Source organism: Nothobranchius furzeri, chromosome 10 (assembly GCF_043380555.1).
Source record: "Nothobranchius furzeri strain GRZ-AD chromosome 10, NfurGRZ-RIMD1, whole genome shotgun sequence".
In the NCBI taxonomy this organism is placed as follows: domain Eukaryota; kingdom Metazoa; phylum Chordata; class Actinopteri; order Cyprinodontiformes; family Nothobranchiidae; genus Nothobranchius; species Nothobranchius furzeri.
Window position 1 is genome coordinate 61,972,057 of NC_091750.1, and position 24,213 is coordinate 61,996,269.

Sequence of the window (24,213 nt, forward strand, 5' to 3'; positions counted from 1 at the left end):
CTCCTTCAAGACTGTTGGAAAACCATTTCAGGTGACTACCTCTTGAAGCTCATCAAGAATGTGCAATCAGGGCAAAGAGTGGCTATTTTGAAGAAAATAGGATATAAAATACATTTTAAGTTATTTCACCTGTTTTGGTTAAGTACATAACTCCACGTGTTCATTCATAGTTTTGATGCCTTCAGTGAGAATCTACTAATGTAAGTGGCCATGAAAATAAAGAAAACACATTGAATGAGAAGGTATGTCCAAACTGTTGGCCTGTACTGTAAATATATATTTATGTGTTTAATTTTAAAAAACATTTAATTGTCTATAAGAAATGTTGTCAACTCTGCATCTATCTAGGTACGTCCACAAAGTATGTGCACACTCAGTGATTGGCATCTGTACATCAGCGGATGGCTGACACTATTTGGTTAATGCTGGCTGGAACTCAATTCAAATTTCATTGGGCTTCACAGGACAGAGTTGGGCTTAGCAAAGAAAACAAAGACACCTTGCCTACATTATATCACAATACTTGGTAAGGTTATCACTTTTACAGATTTTTAAAACATTATTCCTTAAAGGGGGAAAACTCCAGATTACTTCTTTAACTCATTTTATAGTCAACGAAGGATGTGAAGGTGTTTCCACACCAACTACCTGATGGACTCTGTGTCGATGTGCACCGGAGCAATCCTCTCCAGCAGGAACTTTACCATCTCCAGGAAGGGATTACTGGGCTGTTTGGGGCTGCCGAGCTTTTTAGTGATGTCTTTCTGCGAAGACGATGAACAACAGCTCGGAATGTAGAAACAAAGTCCTTGCATTTATATGCCGACACCTCTAACTGGACTAATGGGCCATTCCCATCTGTACCGGGTCGGCCCGGGCCGGGTAGCCCCAGTCGGCCCCAGCCTGGCCCGGTTGATTCCACACATCCTTGCCTTAAGCCCATGTGGGCTGATTCTACCCACCAATCAGAGGCTTGCTCTAATGGAAGGTGTGAATTTGCTGTCAGCAGTGGGTGTGTTGGCCCTGGTCGGCCTGAAGCAGACCCCCTCGAGAAGAGGGCTGAGAATGAGCCTTGGTTGGCCCGGAAAAATACCAGGCCACCCAGATATGTAAACAACCTATGCTACCCGGCCCGGGCCGACCCGGTACAGATGGGAATGGCCCATATGTAAAAACGATGGATTTAAGAACATTTCAACGGGAAGTAAAATGTCAATACTCACTACACAGACTTCAGCCTGCTTACAAGAGCAGGAGGGGCTGACCAATGTCTCTAACTGATCTCTGATCCGCTCATCATCGTCCAGGACCTGAGCCAGCTTCTTCACAAAGTCTTGCGCTTTTCCCGGGTCCGGAAGGTTCCCTGGAAACACAAAGAAAGCTCTTGTCAATATAAGATCACCATTTCAAATCCTATAAGTCCCGTCATGTGATGGCATAAATGATTTAAATAAGTCAACAGAAACGCCTTACTTGTGATCACCATGACTTTGGCAAACACAGCCTTGTTAGACGCTTCAGACTGAAACAAAATTGAACAAAAACCACAAATTAAAGACAGAAAAAGCTAAGAAGCATCTTTACATGGTGAGCGTCTCTCTGAGGTACCTTGGGTTTCTTCGCCAGGTCCAGCAGGTCTTTGACGTGGTGTCTCAACATGTTCTGGCATTTCCACATCTCATTCAAAGCTCTGCAAGAGACACACGGTCAGATACAATAGACGCGGGGTAAAAAAGGACAAATCCATGCATTTTGTGAAAAACTAAAAAAACTTACTTGACAGCATTTGTGTCTAGTGTAGCATAAAGATAGTAAAGACACTTCATTCTCTCAGTTGTTTCCAGGTTGAAGGGAACCATGTACTGAGCAAAAACCCGCTCCACCAGCAACCTGAAAGAAAAAAGAAAATCAAGTAATATTAGCTTTAAATGGATATAAAAGCAAAAAGTTTTAGATTGTATGTGCAGGTAGAGAAATGTAAAGCAGGACAGGGGGTGTTGCACATGTGCCTTCTGGCTGCTCAACGAAGGAAGAATAGATTGGGTTTATTTCAGGATGATGTAATGGAAACCAAACATAAACAGACCTGTCATCAATGCTGTTCTGGTAGTAGATATGAAGCAGTTTATCTTTGATCCACGAGATCTGTTTGGAGGCTTCTCTGCCACCTTCACCCTGCAGCGAGTACTTCCTGTAGATGGACGCTAGGCCCATCATGGCCTCCTTACGAACACGCCACTAAGCAGGAGTGAGAGTACATAAAAACACTAGCAACAAACAAAGCTAGCGTGTCACATGATCAGGTTGCTAGAATCTATAAATAGGTACACACTTACTCGCTTATCCAGGGTTCTCTCCTTTACGATGTTGAGTAACGCATCATTAACAAGAGACAAGTCTTTTTTAGCAGCAGTTACTATGGAGACGATGACATCATGGCGAATGGCCTCCTCTGGGTCATGCGATCGGACCCTCAAAAATTCTGGAGAACAGACAAAACAAAACTAGAATGAGTTTTACTAGAACTAATATAAAAGCCACTTAAGTTGCCCAGATGTTTTAGACAATCACCTGTGAGGTCTTTGGCCAAGTCCGGGTGGTTCATGAGACAATGACTTGCAAACTTTACACACTCCAGTCTGATCGGCACATGGATGTCATTAAACCTGTAGAGAATAATAAAGACAACTAATCTGAATCAGACGAATGCAAAGATTCAACTCACATCTATTTAAAGGGAGACTTTGCAGTTTTGGCTTGCTTTTAGCACCCCCTAGTGTCCAGTTAGTAAAACCAAAAGTGAAACTTATCTCCTCGCTGTGCGGTCGTTTTTTTAACACCAAAATCTAACCGTTGAAATGTCTCCCAGCCTTCATTAGTGTCTACAGGAGCGTTTCATCACTGAATTAAACAAATATGCTGTGCTCACAATCTAAAACTAGCAGGAAATGTGCTGGAAGCAGACTCAGGAAGCAGCACCAGGCATGTGATGCGTCAATCAACAACCTACAAATGTGAGAAAATGGGGCGGCGCTTTTTACCCGTCAATACATGAAGATTTAAAAGGAGTTTTCGAAGGTTTTCAGCTGTGTTTTATATTAGATTGTGGGTGTGAGACACTATTATATTACATTAATTGGACCCTCAGGGGCATAAAAAGACCATTTTTGTTCAAGATGTCTCCACTCTGCCAATGACACAATGCTTTGAATAGTGAGTCAGACATTATCGTGCACTTTGGAGTTGTTTGACAAAAGTGTTTAATGCATTAACAGTTATGATTTAATCTTGTTGCAATAAATTGCTGATTTGACCCAAAAGAATGTAATTTACTGATTGTGGTGCATGAAACACCAACAGGTTACTTGTCAACCAGATGGCAGCAGTGCATCATAACTTAGTGTTATTCGAGTCATCTGTTGAATATTCTTGTATCGTTTAATATCACAACTAGAGGCTCCTTATTGGCTTTTTTACAGATACCCTACACAATATCTTGACGCCTGAGAGCTTGTAACACAGGCTGTTTGATAGGTGATGTTTTGATTAATCACCTTATGTATGCAGATGACCTCATAGTTTTTAGCTCAAGTAGTGCAGGACTGCAACAGCTCCTAGATGTTAGTACCGAGTATGGAAAGGAATATGATTTAAAATATAACTCGAGCAAAAGTGCTGTTCTAATCTACAGAACCAGGCTTAATTTTCCTGTGTTTAAGTTGTCCAGCAAAAGTCTTGCGGTCTGTGAAAAGATAAAATATCTTGGACACTTAATCACAGCCAACATGAGCGACGGTGATGAGATTTACAGGTAGTGCTGAAAGCTATATGTGCAAGCAAACACCATTGCACAGAAATTTAGCTGTTGTTCCACACCTGTTAAAGTGGCGTCATTTAAAGCATACTGAACACCACTATATACTGCACATCTGTGGTCATTCTATAAAAAGTCGCGCTTGCACAGGTTACAAGTGGCATACAATGATGCAATGAGAATCCTCCTCAAAATTCCTAGGGGAGGAAGTGCTTGTCAAATGTTTGTTTCTGTGAGAGTGTGCACATTTAAGGCATTTTTAAGAAATGTAATGTTCAAGTTTATGAGACGGCTGGAAGAATCTTCCAGTAGTATTATAGTTGCACTCTCAAATCCCACTGTGCGCTGCTCTCGTTATATGTCTAGGCTGAGAATGCACTGGCCAAAATGTTTGGGTAGATTTATCACAACTAGTTAATTTTGTTGTCCCTTACGCCCACTGCAGTTATATCCTGTGATTTTATATAGGATCTTATTGGTATTAATGTTAACTGGTATCTTTTCTTTTCTTGTGTTTTTCTTGTATTGTTTCTTTTATCTTTATGTTATTTTCTTTTAAAATGGACTTTAAGTCTGGCAATAAACACACACACACACGCACGCACGCACACACACACACAAACACACACACACAATAATGCCTGCTTTTTAATTCCCGATGCTGACCTGTGCTGTGTCCTCCTCTCGTATTAAAAAGAAAAACATTTCAGGTTACTAACATCACTTATCTCCTCCAATGCATGCTTAAACTTTTATTAAACTTTAGTTAATAATAGGAAAAGTGCCTTATTTATTTTGTGTCCAATAGCAGCGGAATCTCAATCTCCCAAAGTGTGACTCTGAGATATTTTTATTAGTTAGTAATTAAGGGTTGACAGATTTATTGGTTGGCCGATATTTACTGTTTTTTATATACCAGCATCAGCTGATATTTGTCCTTAGTGAAGCTGAATTAAAGTCAGGCACGTGCTCAGGTAGCTTGGTAATGTTGCAGAATTTAATTTTAATGTTTTTTTACGTTCACTAATAACATTTGCATAATAAATACTCTAAATTAACTTTATGTAGGTGTCTGACTTTAACACTGAGCAGTGCACAAAGTTAAGATTTAACAGTTAGTTAAACTATGTGGAAAAGGTCTAGATATCAGCCTATAAAATTCAGCAGTATCTTTGGTGTGTTCTTGCTGTGTTGACATTCTAATGCCATCTTTTAGTACTTTTTCTTTTTAGTTTGTTTTAGTTCAGCAGTATTTCAGCCATCGCCTGACCATGTCTCCTACAGATCAACATCTGCCGCAGCAATAGAAAAATCTATATCGGTCGACCTTTATTAGTAACGTATTTTTTATTTTTCGGCATATTGCAGCTACGGTGATAAAACATTTATTAAGATCTTGAGATAAGAAAAGCGAGTCTTGGGTGAAGACTCGTGTTTGTTTTATTGTTAGCGGGCTAGCTACACATAGCTCCGTGCTGTGAGGACAGCGCACGTTCACTACAGAGGGCACATTTCTACTAGTTTTGCCAAATAAACTAAAATATCTCAAAGCTTAACCTCAGAGCTGTTACATTTTGACATTTTAAGATGGAGAAGTAGCAAAAGAGTGTTATGTACAATATGTGAATATCAAAGTTGTGTCATTATAAGACTGAAAATCGATATTATTTTCTGACATCAAAGTTTTATGCTGATTTCGGACGATATTAACGTTAGACCGATAGTATTGTCCAACATCCCTAATAACAGCATATAATGCAGGGTTAGATACAATTTCAATGTACCCATTGGTCTCATAAGACTGATAATTACCCATCAGATAAAAGAATACTGAAGTTACAAAGTAATCCTTGAGTATTTGGAACAAAACTACACAATAAGGCAGTTAGTTGATACAAAGTACATTAGAGAAGTAAAACACATAACTCCCAAAAAATACAAACAAATATGTCTAAGCCTTATAATAAACAAAGTGACTGACCAATAAACACATAAGGAGAGTTTGAACTTTTCCTTAACCCTTTAAAAGTCTGTCAACATCAAAAGAGCGTCTGAAACTCACCTGCCCAGGTAACACTGCCACAGGGGTTTGTTCTGTGCGGCTAACTCAGAGTCCTTGGCTCCAAACATCTTAGCTAGCAGCTTCACCACCTGCAGCCTCTCGTCATTATCGTTGCTCTGCAGAGACGGGGTTTGAAGAGACAGACGGAGAGAGAAATGAAGCACCAAATGCGGCGGCGTCAATTGGACCGGCGCACCACACCATTAACGACTTCCATTCTCATAACACGCAATTACTGCAGTTTTATTAACGTTAGTCTTGTTTCCACAGCGAAGTCGGAATGACAGAAAAGAAAATGGGAAAAGAGGAAGAAGAAAAGAAACAATAAGAAAAGATGTGTGTGAGAGGGAAAAGGGGACAGTGAGCGTGTGCTGAGACGGTGAGATTTTATCACAGCTATTATTTTGTGGAGGCAGCAGTGATCTACGCTCCCTCTGAACAGTTAATGAGCATTATCCATCAGCAGGACACCGTTATGAGATGCTGCAGAGGGAACATAATGCTGAATGCTTTATCTTTGTTATATGAATCAACAAACCTGCAGAGAAAACGGACAAATGCAGTTCTGTGGGTAATGGCTCAGAGAATCCAGGTTATCTTGCAGCATGAATAAACTCACAAACCCGTTTCAGAACAAACGGCAGCGGCTTCAGTGTGCAGAAATTATGAAACTAAACTAGATTTCCTGTCTTCAACTAACATATATTAAATGTTAGATTCAGCTAAAGTGTAGGAAAATTTAAAATGTTTTGTTCAGTACCTTCAGTTTAAACTCCAGTTGCGGCAAAACAGAGAGCAGCAGGTGACTGTCTATGTTGTAAAGTTCCAAAATGAGGTCAAAGACGTGTTCAGACAGATCGCTGACAGATGTCTTTCCCAGCATCAGCACCTGGTTGAAGAACTGGTACAGAAACAGCAAAGAGAATAAATGTTACATAAAGCCAGAAACCAGGGTTCTCAATCTGAATAATTACTGCTCCAGTTCATTTCAAAGCCTGTGAGGAAGACCTAAATTTCACCAAAAAGCATGAACTCGTGTAAGGTGGATCGTAAAAATAAAAGACCTCTTTATTTATTTGTTTACAACTTATTCAGCTAATTATTTTTCATCGTCTACAAAAATTAAAATAAGGAAAACAAGGCAGAACACTTATTATCTTGTTTCCACGATTAAACAGCAAAAATATAAAAATGCTCTGACAGTAAAAAAATTCAGAATATTGTCACAGAACTTCTTACATTGGTGATGTAAGGCTCAATAGCTTGAGCGGTCCTTTTCAGCAGAGCTTTGGCCAGGTCGTAGGCTTGTTTATTCAAATTCTAAACAGAACAAACATAAACCACATTAGAGAGATGATGGTGAAGACGTTTATGTGCTGCACTCATTAAGCTAGAGCTGCTGTACCTCGTTTCACCTGCAAGGGTCTCACTGAATTACAAGTTTGGAAAATTATGACCAAATACACTTGAGGAGTTCTTTCACACGTCTTGTTTGTAAATACGGCTGCACTCAGTGATCGCCTCATCTATCTGCTCCACAGACGTACCTTGTGCGCAGGGACCAGGTTGACCAAGACAGTGTCCAGCAGCTCCTGTGAGACAGTGTCTCCCTCACAGATGATGGAGCTCATCAGGTCCACCATATGCATGTGCACCTTCTGGTTGTGGCCGTTGCTATGACAACAAGGCAAAAGAAGGTTACATTTTAAACATTAGTTACTGTTCTGGATATTTGGAAAGTATGTCGTTTTCCTTTTTCCAGGTCTGGGTGTGACCGCTCTACCACTGATCTATGGTTGCTCCTATATTAACTCCTGAATCCCATCATACTGCTTCAAAACCAGGACGCCCATCCCTCATTTTACCACATCAAACTCCTAATGTCAGTGGTGCCAGCTGGTGTTTTGCAGACATTTATGCTTTTCAAAGGCTGTAACTGGATTTTAAAACAAACAGGAATCACAGAAAGTCAATGTGACTGAAGGGGGTGTGTGAATACTTACTCATAACCATCTGCATTTCAGCAGGAGGCACCTTGATGTGCATCTGCCAAGTGTCACTTCCCACACACTAGCATAAGGAAGGCAATTACCTAAAGCTTCAGATGAAACTTCAATTGGAAAGCAGCCCTTTTCTTTTCCTCAAGCAGTAAAAAAAAAAAAAAAAAAAGAAGAAGTGCAGTATTGACACAATCTGGACACACACAACCACAATTTTCCTCTACTGGCAGTGGGCCAAATTCTGTGCTGCAGAATTCAGCCCTCAAGGTTGGATTCAGCCGAGTGAAACTGAGACGGGAGTTAGATGACAACAGAAGGGAGGAAAGAGGAACTTCAAAGTGAAACTACAGACCCAGCTACTGAGCTGTTCTAGAGCAAAAACATCTGGAGACACACACACGCGCGTGCACGCACGCACACACACACACCTGATGAAGGACTTACTTTATGACCTGGAAGAGCGTTCGGTAGAGCTGGGTGAAGATCTCGTTGCTATCTTCAAGCTCAAAGCAAATGTTGTAGGACTTGACCCAAGCTATGTTCTGGATGAAGAGCGGAGGGACGTTAGTGACCAAACGGTAGGATCGATGCAGCCATGTCTGCCTATTAGGTGGCTTTTCATAAACCCAACATTTCCTCTAAACAAAACAAGATGTAATTTAAACATAACTGACATTATTTACAGTCTTTAAATGCTGATTTCTGTTACAAATATGCAAATATTTAGACACTAAACCCAGATATATTCCTATTGGAGCAGTAGAAATGAATATACACTGTAAACCTTAAGGTTAAACAGTGAAAGAATAGGTTTGATTGATTTATTATATATTGCTGAAGGCAGCTACAGATGTAAATGTTAATTATATAGATTCAACACTACAAACAGCATCTCTTCAATAATACGTTTAATTCAGTAACCATAAAAAAGGGAAAATAAGTGAAATAAATGGTACAGCTAGAGCCTCACTGTTCAAGTGATTCTATAATAACTCATTTAAGACACAAGCTCTTTAATCACAATCTCAGTAATTATTCAATTACTAGATTGATTCTCCAGTGATTAAATTTGTCCTTTTGATGCCAACTCCCATAAATAAATCAAAAGAATGACATGAAGAATTAAAACAAACGGTCATAAAGCAGATTAACACAAAAAGCAAGCTAGAAAATGATAAAGAGCTGATTTAGAGTGATGTGTTTAAGGAATCTAAAACCAAACGAGCAACCCCAACACTCCTCAACAATCACACACCTCCAGCAGGTAGAAGTATCTGTTGAACTGTGCGCTCTTTGTGTCCTCCAGTCCTTTTAGCTGTCTCGTTATGAACATGAAAATGTCCTACAGACAGAATGGAACCAGTCAACATGTGTTTAAGAGCTCCAGATCAACTAGAGAATTAAAAATTAAAAAAAAAAAAAAAAAAAAGAACTTGTACCGACGCACCTTTAGTTTATCTGGAGAGGTGTAGGGCGCCTCCGGAGCGTAGATCCTGAATATATCCGCGAGACAACAAGCCACTAACAGACGCACATCTTTGTCTGGGTGTTTGAGAAAAAAGTCTGAAGCCAGGTGGAGCGCCAAGTTCAGATAAAGTTCCTTTTCTTCTTCAGAGTCTTGGTCCATGTCCATGAAGGTCTTCACAACCATCTGGGAATAAAAAGGTGGACATTTACCAGAGCAAAGAGTAAATCTGCAATGTTCTGAACTTAAACCACATCCAACAATGCTGATCCACCATCTGCAAAAGAAGACTAAGCTACCAGGCTGCAGCAGAGAGGGAGCGGGACACTAACCTTGAGCCGGCGCACCATTTCCTCTTTGGAGATTTTGTCAGAGATCTCCTTGACCCCCGGAGGGTAGGTCACCTTCCCATCTGTGGCTCGAGCTTTAGAGTGAGCCATCCTCCTTAGCTCTCACTGCCTATAGAGAGAGAACAGCACTATTGTTAGAGAACATAAAAGCCTATTGGCTTTGGTGCAACAAGAACAACAAAGAAACCAGATCATGTTTGAAATCTTTTTAAAATACCACAACTGAAAGATTTCTCACTCAGTACCAGCCCAAAAAGCTCCACTACCACAGCATCAGTCACATCACATCAAAAACAAGATTGTCAAAAGTCTACTGGCCACAAGGGATGCACCGGTACGATACTGGTATCGGTATTGGTGCCGATACAGATACTGATACCAGTATCGGTATTGGTAAAAGTTAACAGATACCAGTAAATGATACCAGTGCAGTTGCTTGAAAGTGACTTCACTGTAACTTGTCATTTCTGTTCACCTAATATTTTAGTTTTGTGATCACTTATATTACTTTTATATACCTCACAGTCTTTTCCTATTGAAAACAGAAGAAAATAAAACCTGTATTCCAATTCATTTTGCATTTTTTTGTGTGGTAGAAGTATCAAGTGGTATCGTTGCATCCCTACTAGCCACCACAGACTTCTAAATGTTTTGATTTAGATTTTAAAGAACTCTTCAGTGGTCAAGGATATCTAGAAGACTTTCAATTTTTTTTGTATGTGGAAATCGTCTGTTTTTGTTTCAAACTCATCTCCAGTCTACATTCTCTAAGCAACCAAACTCTCAACCTTTAAAACTGTGGAAAATCCTGGATAAGCTGTGATCAGAACAAGCAGCCGGCCAACATTTCAACTAATTCAGACGAAAGTCCTTTTCTAGAAAAGATCTGACAAAAGCACAAGACCACAAGTAGGGCAGACCCTTAAAATGCATTGTCAATACGAAGTCTTCTGCCAAACAGCTCTGCAGTAAACGCTTTATTTCAACGTAAACACAAAGCTAATCACCAAATGTCAAAAACAAGTTGATACAAAACACAAGAATGGTTCCTCCCTTGAGTTTGGCATCATTTAAACATATAAATCACCCAAAAAACAATGTAATGAACTACAGATTGACTGATTTTTTTTTAAATCATTGATATACGGATGTCACTGTCAGCTGATTGTCATGGCGTTATTAGGGATGCAAGAAAGTATTGATATAGCAATATATAGTGATATTTTTTCCAGCGATATTTTATCAATATTAAAAAGCTGTGTATCTAACGATTGGAAGAATTTACTTTTGGTGCATCTGAAACACTGACTGCTAGTTAGCAGCAGCGTACAATTGGCTTTGTTTCCACCATTGAAATGTAAATCCCTCTATCGTGGTTCAGGTACCTCATGTTACACATGTTAGGTATCAGTTTGGACTGGTTATTGAATATTCCTACAATAAATTGAGTAAAAAAAATGCTAACGTCTGACTGAACCGATACATATCGTATTGCCAGAATTTCACCAATACACATCCCTTGCGATTCCCCCGGAGGAGCTGGCCCAAGTGGCTGGGGAGAGGGAAGTCTGGGCCTCTCGACTTAGGCTACTGCCCCGTGACCCGACTCTGGATAAGCGGATAAAAATGGATGGATGGACATACACTTGGTACCAGGGCAGCCTAGGTTGCAGGTCGATGATAGACTTTGTAGTCATATCATCTGACCTGCGGCCGTATGTTTTGGACACCCGAGTGAAGAGAGGAGCGGAGCTGTCAACTGATCACCACCTGGTGGTGAGTTGGATCAGATGGCAGGGGAAGATGCTGCGTAGACCTGGCAGACCCAAACGCATAGTGAGGGTCTGCTGGGAACGCCTGGCAGAAGAACCTGTCAAGACGGCCTTCAACTCCCACCTCCGGCAGAGCTTTGACCGTGTCCCGAGAGCAGTGGGGGACATTGACTCAGAGTGGGCCTTGTTCCACTCTGCGATTGTTGAGGCGGCTGTTGCTAGCTGTGGTCAAAAGGTGGACGGTACCAGTCGTGGTGGCAACCCCCGTACCAGCTGGTGGACACCAGAGGTTCGGGGAGCCGTCAGGCTGAAGAAAGAGGCCTACAGGGTGTGGCTGGTCTGTGGGTCTCCGGAGGCAAGAGACAGGTACCAGATAACCAAGCGGGGTGCAGCGGTGGCAGTTGCCGAGGAAAAATCTCGGGAATGGGAGGAGTTTGGTGAGGCCATGGAGAAAGACTATCGATCGGCTTCAAAGAGGTTCTGGCAAACTGTCCGGCACCTCAGCAGAGGAAGGCAGCAACTCGCTCACACGGTTTACAGTGGGGATGGGGAGCTGCTGACGTCAACTGGGGCTGTAGTTGAACGGTGGAAGGAATACTTTGAGGAGCTCCTCAATCCCACCTATGTGCATTCCGAGGGGGAACCAGAGTCGTCCCAATCCTCACCTATGGTCATGAGCTTTGGGTAATGACCGAAAGAATGGGATTGCGGATACAAGCGGCCGAAATTAGGGTAGGGTGGCCGGGCTCAGCCTTAAACCTGATTCATACTTCTCTGTCTGCGTCAGTGCAGAGACACACAACGTCCTTGCGGGCCTGCTGGAGAGTTCCGCAAGGATGGACAGAGTCGAGCTCTCTTTTCTAAACATCCATCAGTCGAGACAGACAACGCAAGCTTGTGATTGGTCAGGACGCCGCTATCATCTAAACCGCCGCCATTGCGCCCTCAAAAACATAAAGAGAGCCGAGGATAACTAGCGGCAGGCACGGAGCAGCTTGAAGAATACCTCGCGAAAAAACTAAAAACATGAACGTTTAATTCCCCCGTGACTGGAGGAGTGAAAAGATGCGCTGCAAGTGTTTTATTTGTGGAAGGAAATGACAGGAAACGTGGGATTAAGAGGTGGCGAGCGCATGAAGAGGTGGAGGAGGATGAGACAAATTTGTCTGTGTTAAAAAGTCTCTTATATACAAATAAATAAATAAATAAACAATATAAACACACCATCTTGGACCGATACATGACAGAATACCACAGAACAGCGCTATGCCCTCTGTTGTCCTGCCAGGAAATTGCTTTGCAACACTCCCCAGGAGACGGAGGAGTATGAGAGCAAAACGCTTCCGTCAATCCGCGCGTGTCTGTTCCTTGCGGAGCTGACGGAGAAGCATGAATCAGGCTTTAGAGATAGGGTGAGGAGCTCAGACATTCCGGAGGGACTCAGAGTAGAACCGCTGCTCCTCTGGATCGAAAGGAGTCAGTTGAGGTGGTTTGGGCATCTGGTCAGGATGCCTCCTGGACGCCTCCCTGGGGAGGTGTTTCGTGCATGTGCTGGTGGCAAGAGGCCCCCGGGCCGACCCAGGACACGTTGGAGAGGTTGCATCTCCAGTCTGCTCCGGGAACGCCTTGGGGTCCTGCTGGAGGAGCTGGTGGAGATGGCCGAGGAGAGGACGGTCTGGAGCTCCCTAGTTGGGATGCTGCCCCCGTGACCCGTACCCGAATAAGCGGAGGAAGACGACGACGACGGGTCACGCAGATGTGTCATGAGATTTGAAGCGTAGCTACCCATCGCAGACACTTTTTCCTGCACATGCTGCAAACAGGATAGCCGTCTTCTTTCAACAGTCCGTCGGCATTCTTCAAATATCCAAAAAATGCCCATACTTCCCACTTTGTTTTCTTTGAGCGATAATAAATGTCCTGGGTGCTGCCATCTCCTCCTTTGGCTACTATTTCAGCTTTAGCTTCAATCAATTTCCCTCTCGGATTAATAAAAGTATTTTTGAATTGAATTGAATTCAAGAAAGTTTTGGTTGTAAACAACAAAGTGCGCATGTGCCACCGGCAACTTCAGCAGATGATACGGTGGCTGGTAAGGGTCACCGCACCTACACCGCAGCCACTGTAATCCACCGAGATAATACATTTTTTTTATAAACAAGACGGTTATTATTATTGTCAACTTTTTTTTACCGGGGTTTACCGCTACACCGGTTACCGTGACAACCCTACTTCACAGTAAACAAATGCCTGTCCCAAAAATAAGTATACACCCTGAGCCGATGTTACCCTTGTGCAAGAATCTACCAGCACCAGAAATGCTCAAGGCGCATGTGCAAACATGGCTCGCCAGCTATTTCCCTATTAACACATGTCCAGTTTAATTTCTACACTTTTTTTCTCTCACACAATAACAAGGATTGTCGAGAAAGCATGTTTGCCGTGGCTATGTCAAATTATACTGATCACAAAACATGTATTTACTTTCTTTTGTTTTCCTCCGCCACTCTCATAAATACCCGTGTCCTCCTGCAGCAATCCCAAGGGACAACAGACATCAATAACAACACAATAAAAAGTCTGACATATTGTGTAAGAACTGCTATTTTTAGCACGTTTTTAGGTCTGACGTGTTGCTACCAGACACACAGTGTGAGCTGAAACTGAGTGCTACAAACAAAAAAGTTGCATGGTGTCCGCAGAATACATGGCGGACCTCCGAGTCCGCTTGCAGAAGTGACATTTACATATGGATGTTTCCTGGTCAGGTGCTGCAGCATCGAGGATGTGATGTCGTGGTAGGCTAAATCCATGTTACAGTATTTACACTGGACTACGTTTTCCGCCTTACGAAGTGAAAAATTGTCCTACACCTTTGACATTTTCTGTCTTTTTCGCACTCCGCCGGGGTCCACTTTGTCCGCCATGGCTTAAGAGAAAGTTAAGTTACATTCGCTACTCACGTGTGCATTCAGTGCAGTGTGTATGTGCGTCACTTATTTCGGTCTGGGTGAAACATGATCCTGGGCGATTGCAAAGCTATGAATTAATTAAACATGAATTAAACAAAGCCTCAAGGCAGAGAATTTGACTCGAGGCTTTTTTGTACTTGAATTATTCGAGGTACTCGAGGAATCGTTTCAGCCCTAGATGTCACATGCACAAATATATCGCCCATCGTTATTTATTGAACCGACGATTGGCGGTGGGAAAAATTATACAAATCGCTCAACCCTAAAGCAGATCACCCTCAGGGAAATCAGATCCCATCCAGAGGTCATACACATGCACCAACTTTGTTTATGACCTTGTGATGCAGCAAAAGCCCTTTCTTATTACATTCTGCAGAAGAATCTGTTGCTTTGCAAGAGCTGCCACGAGGGGTTGTGCCACTTAATCAGGGCCTGAAATTCACTGCGGGATTGCGGGTATTGCGCGTTATATAGTTGCTTCTCGCAAATCCAGTTTTATAATGCGGGAAAGTCCCGCACAGCCTGCAGCGAATGTGGACGTTTGTATCGGAGCCATTAAAATCCCACAACATCGAACCCGTTCTTCATCTTGGTGATTGGCGGCGCGCTGGATTTTTTTTTCTCTCCACTTATCAAAATACGAGCTCAGTCCCTTGCTAGCAGCAAAGCAGTGCTTCGGTTGTCGGATTTAACGCCTGCATGCAGACATGGACCGCTGGTTAAAACGGAAATCTAACAACGAAGGGGAACCTGCTCCCAAAAAAACTGTACAAGAAATCCCCAGCACGGAAGGCAGCGAGGGAGGAGGCGTTGGAGGCAGGGCGGGTGGCAGCGCCGATTCCAGCGATGCTGTGAATGAGACGGATCCTCCGGACTTTCAAAAAGGTAGTGCCACTGAACGTAACGTTAGCAAGCAGCCTAAAGATAAGTTTCAGGCTAACTGGCTCAGACTGTATCCCTGGCTTGAAAATAACAATGGTGAAATGAACTGCTCCATTTGTAAGATGTACGGCGCTGTGCCTTTTGCAAGTCGATGCTACAAAACATCAACTTTACGTCGTCACGCTGATGGTGTGTCTCACACTGCAGCAATAAAAAGAAAACGTGAGGCGGATTCAGCTAAAAGTGTAATGACCAAAGCTATCGAAGATGCACATTTACAGTCTGCTGCAGAAATGAAGGGGCTCCTGAAAACTGCATATTTTATTGCAAAAAATGAAATGGCAAAAGCTAAATTTTGCCATGTGGTTAAATTCCTGAAAGAAATGGAGTGTCCTGCTTTCAAAAAACTTACAGAAACATCAAGCTATGGTAGCTACATCAATGAAAAAGGACTGTCAGAAATGCAGCAAGCTATTGCAAGCACACTTGTGGAAGATATTGACAAAGCTGTTGAAAGAAGTCCCGTGTTTTCATTAATATTGGATGAATCTACTGACATTAGTAACACCAAACGACTGATTATCTATGTCAGGTTCATAGATGACAACAAGGTCAAAACAAAACTGATAAGGAATTCTGAAATTGCTGATGGAAGAGCAGACACTATTGTTGAAGATGTAAAACAGCTATTGACAGAAAAAAAACTGGATGGAAAAAAACTTGCTGCAGTTTGCACTGATGGAGCTGCTGTAATGACAGGATGCAGACAAGGAGTTATTAAAAAGCTCAGAGAGCTATACAACCCAGACCTGGTAGGAATCCACTGTACGGCTCATCGTCTCGCACTTGCTGCCAGTGATGCAGCCAACTCTGTGCCACAGGTGAAACGGTTTCAGCAGGATTTGAGATCAATTTTTATTTTTTTCAGTAATTCTGCTGTCAGAAGCAACAAGCTGCATGAATTGCAGAAACAGCTGGATGAACCCCAACTGAAGTTCACCCAGCCGCATGCAGTAAGGTGGCTGTCAATTCACAATGCAGTGTCGGTAGTGTGTAGATCACTGAAATCCCTGAGAGATGTCCTGGAGCACATGGCTTCCTCTAATGCACAAGATGCTGACAAAGCTAAAGGTCTGCTACTAGCTGTGAGACAGTTTAACTTTGTGGCTCTTTGTCACATGATGAAGGACGTACTGATGCATGTAGTCCTTCTCTCAAAACATTTTCAAAGAGAAGATCTGGACTTCTCCACAGCACAGCCAATGGTTGAAAGTACCAAAGAAGCCCTGAAGGAAATAATCGTCCACCCTGGCCCTGCAGAAACTGAATTCTTCAGCTCTCTTGATGGAAACAAGTTTAAAGGAGACAAAATTTTTGACTGCCACACCCAAAAACCAGCCTTTGATGACATGAAGAGCAGGTACGTGGGATCTTTAATAACAGAGATTGAGAGAAGATTCCCCTGTGAGACACTGGATGTTCTGTCATGGTTTACGATTTTGGAGCCAAAAAAAAGCCATTATGGCAAAAAAGTCTGATAACTTTTCTCATTATGGCCTTGAAAAACTCGACAACCTTCTTGCACACTTCTCAAACTATGTAAGTGCAGTGGATGGACGCTCGGAGTTTGCCTTGCTGAAGCAAACTATGGTTTCCAGTGACTCGTACGCCTCATTGACCTTCCAGCAGTTTGCAGAGGCTGTTTTGAGTGACCATCGGGGTGTGTTCACTGAAATTGAGAAGCTCATTAAGATCGCTTTAGTCATCCCAATTGCCAGTGTGTCATGTGAACGCGGATTCAGCACACAAAACAGGATAAAAACAAGATTCAGAAATTCTCTGAATAACGCAAACCTCACCAATCTGATGCTGATTTCAGAGCTTGGCCCTCAGCAAGAGCAGTTTGATTTCAACAGAGCTTTCATCAAATGGAAAGAGATGAAGCAGAGGAGACAGAAGACAGAGAGGACAGAGGACCAAGCGGAGCGTGGGAGAACCCCGCTCCAAAACTAATTAGTACTGTGAGCTAACAGATACATTAATGTACATAGTTGCAATCGTGTTTGATGCCACATCAACGAAACTGTTTGTGTTAAAAGTTAAGTTAATGAAAATTCATCAGTTTGAGATAGAGGAATTCAGAGAAAGAAATCAGAGTAAGAAGCGAAGATGAAGACAACAGATAAAGAAGCACAAACAAGAGCAAAGATGCAGCCCAGAGAGTTGGACAACAAACTTCAGCAATGAAAATTGTTAAGATAATTTCTAATACCAGTGCAGCAAAAAGGAGCATTTTTATTTGATTTTTATACTTCAAAGTTATTACAATGGAGAAAGATGCAGTGTTAGAGGCCAAGAAAAAGACAACATTCGGACAAAAGAAAAGAAGGCCACAGATGCAGCTATGAGGACCACTAAGCAAGATTAAAAAAAGTTAATAAATGCATCAATCTGAGGTAAGAATACAACAATGTTAAGGCCTGTTGTTAATCCCACAAGTAGTTCCTGGAAAGTTTATTATTTTTTTAACTTCTGTGTGAGGAAAGAAATCAGGCAGAGGAGATGAAACAAAGAAAGGGACAAGAGCAACGAAGATGAGAATGCTGCAGGAGTCCAATGAAAGCTGCTTATAAACGTGATGTAAGGTATGATTAGTACAACATAAGACTGCACATTTGGTAATCACCCCCCCCCCCCCCATATATATAAATTCCCCCTGTACAGACATATGTGAAGGGGGAATTCCCCCCTGTTTTTAGAAGTGAATTTCAGGCCCTGCTTAATGTCCCTGCACCTGTAAGGTCACCTGGAGCATGCTCAACACTGAAAGACCAATTAAATGCATGACTATTACCAACAATGTAATTGTGTAATTAAGTTGTACATGACAGATCCTAAATGACATACTGGACCAATTAACAAATCACCTAAGCATATCATAAAGATTAATAATTAAAAACAACATTCTAGTGCTTTGTTCTAAGCGAAGATGACTAGGGAATTTATCCAGCATTTATTTTCTTACATATTGCAAAATAACACATAATTACTATTTCAAGTTTTTTTTATCTTTTGCATTACCCAACAAATATATGCATAAATGAAAATGCTTTCTAACCCAAAGTGAGGTTTATGTTGGAGTAAATATAGTGAAAATTTTTTAGTATTGGCTTTTTTTTCTTCCCATCATCTATCCATCCATTCTCTTCTATTTATCCGGGGTCGGGTCGTGGGGGCAGTAGTAGGGAGGCCCAGACTTCCCTCTCCTCCAGCTCCTCCGGGGGAATCCCAAGGCGCTCCTTGGCCAGTCGAGAGGCGTAGTCCCTCCAGCGTGTCTGGGGTCTTCTTTTAGGCCTCCTGCTGGTTGGATGTGACCAGAAAACCTCACCAGTGAGGCATCCAGGAGACATCCTAACAGATGCCCGAGCCACCTCAATTAGCTCCTATCAATGTAAGGCGCAGCAGATCTACTCCAAGTCCCTCCTGGATGACAACCCAAAGCTCATGACCATAGGTGAGGGTAGGAACGTAGATCGACCAGTAAATCGAGAGCTTCACCTTCCGGCTCAGCTCTCTCTTCACCACGAAAGACCGGCACAACACCCACATCCCTGCAGAAGCAGCACCAATCCATCTATTGATCTCCTACTCACTCCATCTTTCCCTCACTCGTGAACAAGACTCTTGAGATACTTAAACTCCCCCACTAGAGGCAGGAGCTCATCTTGACCCAAAGAAGGCATTCTACCCTTTTCCAACTTGGGATCATGGTCTCTGATTTAGAGGAGCAAATTCTCATACCAGCTGCTTCATACTCAACGTACTGTACAATTTGTTTTTCGGCTGACATCTTTATTAGGTTGAAATAATTATGACAAACTAAAACACTCTAAAGATAAGCATCATGTAAGCAGCTATAATACAAAAATCCCTACACTATATTGATTAGTAGAAAAGTAGTGATGCGATAAAATAATGCACTGAAATATTGCGATTTTGTGTTATGATACTGAATTCATATTCGAAAGCAGCACATCATTTATTTTTTGAGGATCTACAAGTAACAGTTCACTGTATTTACTAGGGCTGTAGCGAAGCCTCGATGACGTCGACGGCTCGATTCTAAAAATTCGTCGACGTCAGATCCGGTAGTCGACGCACCGCGCCCACTTGTTGCATCCCCAGGAGTTTGTAAATAGAGGTGGAATCTGCCTGTTTTTCCTCTAGTTCGCCCTCTTCTCCGCCTTCACTAACATCTCCGCCAAATACCGAAGACCCAGAACAACGTCCGTCCGCTACTAGGTTCATTTCCTGTTTTGCCCGCCTTCGTTTCCCGGCAACGGACAACAACTTCCGGGGTCAAATGCGCTGCTCCGTCTCTAGCAGATGCAGAAAATCACCGGGAGCGTTTCTCCCTTCATAAAGGAGCTTCTTTCAGACATTAGGAGAGCTGTTTTGGTGGTAGCAGTCTCTCCTCCGTGCTGGTCTGTTTGCTGGTTTATTTAAACTTGGCAACTTGAACTTAACGTTGGTAAAGCTACTGTTAGCATTTTCGCTAACAGCTTCTTGCGTTTGGATAAGCTGTTACGTTTTGGTTTAGAGTTCATCTTTTTTCAATCCAATCCAATTTATTTATAAAGCGCATTCACAAGGCATTACAACCAAACAAGGCGCTGTACACTAGAAATGTAAAAACAAGCGATATTTAAACATGTTGAACACATATAAAAATAATAATTTGTGGTGCAGATCTCCCTTTTATTACATTTAGAGTGTTGTGGGTTTTCGGTTTAGTTTAAAATATCACCTTGAGTTTGGTTTAACCACCCAATTTAGAGTTTGGAACTTTGGAGATTCTTATTTTGGTCCAGAACCAGTAATCTCTGCCCAGTGGGACATCCCTAGTTATCTGTACTTTTGTTTTAATTCCCCACAGGCAGAATTAGTTTTATTATTCCCAACCTGTGGATGGAAAGATTTGTTTTTTTTGTAGTTGTAAATAAACCTGATCATCATTTTAACTTTTAAATCCCACATTATTGTCCCTTCCTTTTTGCACACGAGCCAAACTCCCCAGGAAGAGTCGTAACACCACTCGCCTCACGCTCATAAGTGACCAAAACAAAGCAGCATGGAGACACTCCGTCTCCAACCACCTCTCAGGCAGCAGCCTGCACTCCCAAGTTCTACACGTCACCAGAACATAACCAACCAACACAATAAAAGCAGTGTTATACAAAATGGGAGGCCTGTAGTGTTTATTCTCTTACAGAAACAATTAATCAATTTTTTGGAGGAATTTATTAGAGATTTTTTGGTTTTTATTAACTGTGCAATAGAAAAATAATCATTAGATTAATTGTATAAATAGTCATTAGAATAGTCGACTATTCGATAAAATAATCGTCAGAATAATCGTTTTAAAAATAATCGTTTACCCCCAGCCCTAGTATTTACTCTTTTTTTGTGGTGCACTTCAAACTCCAACTGCAAGCTGGCAGTCATTTTTACCACCTTCAATACCAAGACCTCGCGATAACACTGGAAGTGTCTCGGGAGGTGTCTGATCTGAGTTTTCCGACTAAAGTCAGTCTGAAAATTTGCAAATATCATCCTGTAGTTAGTATTGCAGGGTCTCCCTTACATAGGCGTAGCCGTGGCGGCCCGCCACGGCTGAAATCCCACCGCCACGCCTACAAGATCCCAAGTTTTTTTTTGTGTGCTGTTTCCCGAAGAAGCAGCGGGAACTACTATGTTGTTGCTTGTGATCACAGCCGGCAGGCAGCAAGGAGGAGCAGGCAGGGCAAGGTGAAGTTACAGCATAAATTACTGAGTTTAAAATTAGAAAGGTAGCAGTGGATATAATGCTTTTTGGTTTACATGTTTCAATAGCATTAAGATAAATGAGTGTTGATGATCTTGACAGGGTTTCCTCCAGTGCTTACTAAGCCAGGTTTTCCTCCCCCCACCAGGCTAAGCATCACTTATTCATGTAAAATTTATTTATTTTTTCATGTCTGACTTTAACCGCATCTAATACTGTATTACGATGTGAGCGCAACAGCGACAACTTAAGATCGATGTGTGAGCAGCCTGAGAGGTCGGGTGTTTTCATCTGAACCCTTAAAACCTCCAACAGGCTACGCTGCACTATTGACGTGTTAGCGCGCGGCGCTAACAACTTAGCGACGTGACATGTCTCGGCGATATGGAAAGCCAGAACTGCCAAAATACGCCACTTTCCCAACCCGTCTAGTTTAGAGATGGCAAAAAAACGCTGTTTGATGTGTCAAGACGTCGTAAAATACGGCGAAAACTCTCCCAGAACGCCGTATTTGACGCCAGCCAGTGCCGTTCTTAACGGTTCCGTAGAACGCCGGAAAAAACGACGTTTTTTTCAGGACATTGAACGCCGTTTTTTGCGTCACCCTAATCCCAGATGTGTTCCCTGTGTGGGTGGCGTAAAAAACAGCATTTTGTACGGACATTGAACGCTGCTTTTTTTGCCGCTCTGTGACATAAAACGCCATTTATAACGCCACTTTGTGACAGTTTTCACGCGTTTAAAATTCAACTTTACTCTCATTTATGCAGAGCCCTCCCGATGGGTTTCTCCACTTAATTTAAACTCCAGTGACCCAATGAAAGAAGAGGAGGTTGAGGCAGCACTAATTCATCACAGATTCGCCGGGATGTAGAGGTTGCTGCAGACTACTGTTTTCTAATACAACTCTGCTCTATTTCAACTAATTTCACTGTATAGATAAGCCTTGAAATGTAGTAATATTATCAACAATGTGTCAACATTATTATTTTTTCTGTCCACCTGTAAAAGGCAGAAACGCAGTTTCAGTCAGACCTGATGATTACTTAAAAGTGTGGCCACTAGATGGTGCCACGTATCAGTCTGTCCTCGATTCGTAGCTCCTGAGTCCAGCTGGAACATCAGTGCTCTTTCTGTCCAAAACTCCCTTCTTCTTAAGCTCATCCACTTATTTACTATTGTTTTTTGTTTTGTTTGTTTTTTTACTATTATACTTGTCTTACAGGAGCTTCTGAAGATGTTCTGTCTTGCTTCTCCATCATCACTCTCCAGATCCTCAGACCAGCCACTCCAGAACCTTCCCAGATCCAAGATGAGAGCACTTTAATAAAAGTTTGAAACTTTTGCTTTTCTTTATCCAGCTCTCAGAGAGTACAGACGCTTTTTTCTTCAGCTCCCTTATCTGCTTCCCCAAGGCTCTCTGTCCTGTCTGCCTACAGAGCACTTCTCTGCATTTCTCCTGAAATCACTACTTCTTTTTTGGAAATGGACTTAATTAACTGGTCATTCAATGCGATTGATAAGATTTTTTCTACAATGAGAACGGAGAAGGGGGCTTCCACCTGTCCCGAGGGGACATTCGCAGCGGGATATGCACTCGATTCTTGGGAGGTCTGGCGAATCGTGTGCCTCTCTCAGTTGTCCATCGAGGACGTGGACGATTTGTGGATATTCGGCCTGATGATCACTGGATTTCTTCTGATTGGAGTGGGAGGATATCTGGTTTTCTGGAAATTTGGGAAGACGGGAGCGATTGGAGTGCGACCCGCACCCACGGAATGTGCTGCCCGTGCGGTGACCTCACAGACTGGGACGTTACTCGAGGTGAACCGTAAGCTGGACAATGTCCTCGCGGCGTTGCCTGTGTTAGTGCGCAAGATGGATGTCATCTCGAAGAGGGTCGCCGGACGGTGTGGGGATGTTTAGAACGTATAATTGGCTTCACTGGTGGACATGAATGATCACTTATAGACTCCAAGGCAGGGAGGGAAATTATCTCTGCCTGCCCTAAACAAAGTTTTGTTTATCCTTATCTGACGCCAAGGCTGCCATCAACACACCCCCACGAAAGGAGGAATGCTGACAGATGCTGTGTCCCGACCTTCCCCCCCTGCCTTCAGATTGTGACTTCTGCTTTGAGGTCAGAAACCTGCAGGAAACTCAATGTGCTCTCTGTCCCTCATTCCTCCCTCCCACCTGTTTGTCTGCAGCTGGCTGAGCGCCATAAGGGCAGCTCCCGTTGGAGGATTCAGGATCCCGCCCAACCCCGCCTCCCCATCGGACTCTGATGTTTTGTATCTGTGATGTTCGTGCTTCTATGTTGAGGAGGTTTTTTTTGTATAATAGAGTTACTCCCCGCTGGATCTAACTCTGCTATGCCATTTTTTTTTTACCTTACCCCAATTATCCTCATGTAACACCCTTTTCATCTAATGAAATGAGCGCCGTCCTGGCTGCTCTCGTGACTGCCTGTACCTGTTTTCGTCTACATGTGTATGTGTTTAACCTTGGTCAGGTTGTGTTGCGGGGTCAAGTTCCTATGCTCTGGGTCGCTGGAGCGCTGGCAATAAAGCTTATTCTGACTCTGAAACATGCCTGCTTGTTGTTCTCCTATAGAAGCCTTAAACTAGAATTTGCTAATGAGCTTTCTTGGCTAAAATATGCTCTTGAATGTTTTTATTTACATAAAAATTTCAAGAAAAATGTTTTTCATTGCTGCTTCACCAAGACATGACTCTGAAAATATCCTCATGATCCTGAAACGCTGGTTAAAACAAATTACTTTCAACCTCTTACAAAACAAACGTGTCTGTTGATGATTATGCCCACTACAATACTGAAGCGCCTGCATACTTGCTACCGATTCGCTAACTTTCTGTAATATTTTGATATTTAAAGTAGAAAATATGAACTGCTGTAACACAAATTTCAAATGTTCTAGATGAGCACTAGTTTCTAATCAACTAATCATTATTTCTGTGATTAGTCAGCTTTTTTTCTTTTCAATAAGCACATGGAAAAATTACAATTATCTTACTGAAAAAATGGTTTAACAGTGTTGCACATGTATAA

The 24,213-nt window shown here is 42.3% G+C and overlaps 1 protein-coding gene across 1 annotated transcript in view; it reads right to left on the reverse strand.

Annotated features, from left to right (window-relative positions):
• The window catches only part of pds5b (PDS5 cohesin associated factor B), a 53,531-nt gene that overhangs the window by 16,062 nt on the left and 13,256 nt on the right, over positions 1 to 24,213 (reverse strand). Inside the window, exons 2-17 of the mRNA XM_015961598.3 lie at positions 9,674 to 9,800; positions 9,324 to 9,527; positions 9,132 to 9,218; positions 8,321 to 8,418; positions 7,424 to 7,550; positions 7,116 to 7,196; positions 6,637 to 6,777; positions 5,877 to 5,992; positions 2,572 to 2,666; positions 2,337 to 2,482; positions 2,087 to 2,238; positions 1,777 to 1,890; positions 1,609 to 1,690; positions 1,474 to 1,522; positions 1,224 to 1,363; positions 649 to 764 (exon numbers count right to left, since the gene is read on the reverse strand). Of these exons, the coding sequence (XP_015817084.1) occupies positions 649 to 764; positions 1,224 to 1,363; positions 1,474 to 1,522; positions 1,609 to 1,690; positions 1,777 to 1,890; positions 2,087 to 2,238; positions 2,337 to 2,482; positions 2,572 to 2,666; positions 5,877 to 5,992; positions 6,637 to 6,777; positions 7,116 to 7,196; positions 7,424 to 7,550; positions 8,321 to 8,418; positions 9,132 to 9,218; positions 9,324 to 9,527; positions 9,674 to 9,781 (1,856 nt within the window). The 5' untranslated portion in view covers positions 9,782 to 9,800. The remainder of the gene's footprint in view (positions 1 to 648; positions 765 to 1,223; positions 1,364 to 1,473; positions 1,523 to 1,608; positions 1,691 to 1,776; positions 1,891 to 2,086; positions 2,239 to 2,336; positions 2,483 to 2,571; positions 2,667 to 5,876; positions 5,993 to 6,636; positions 6,778 to 7,115; positions 7,197 to 7,423; positions 7,551 to 8,320; positions 8,419 to 9,131; positions 9,219 to 9,323; positions 9,528 to 9,673; positions 9,801 to 24,213) is intronic.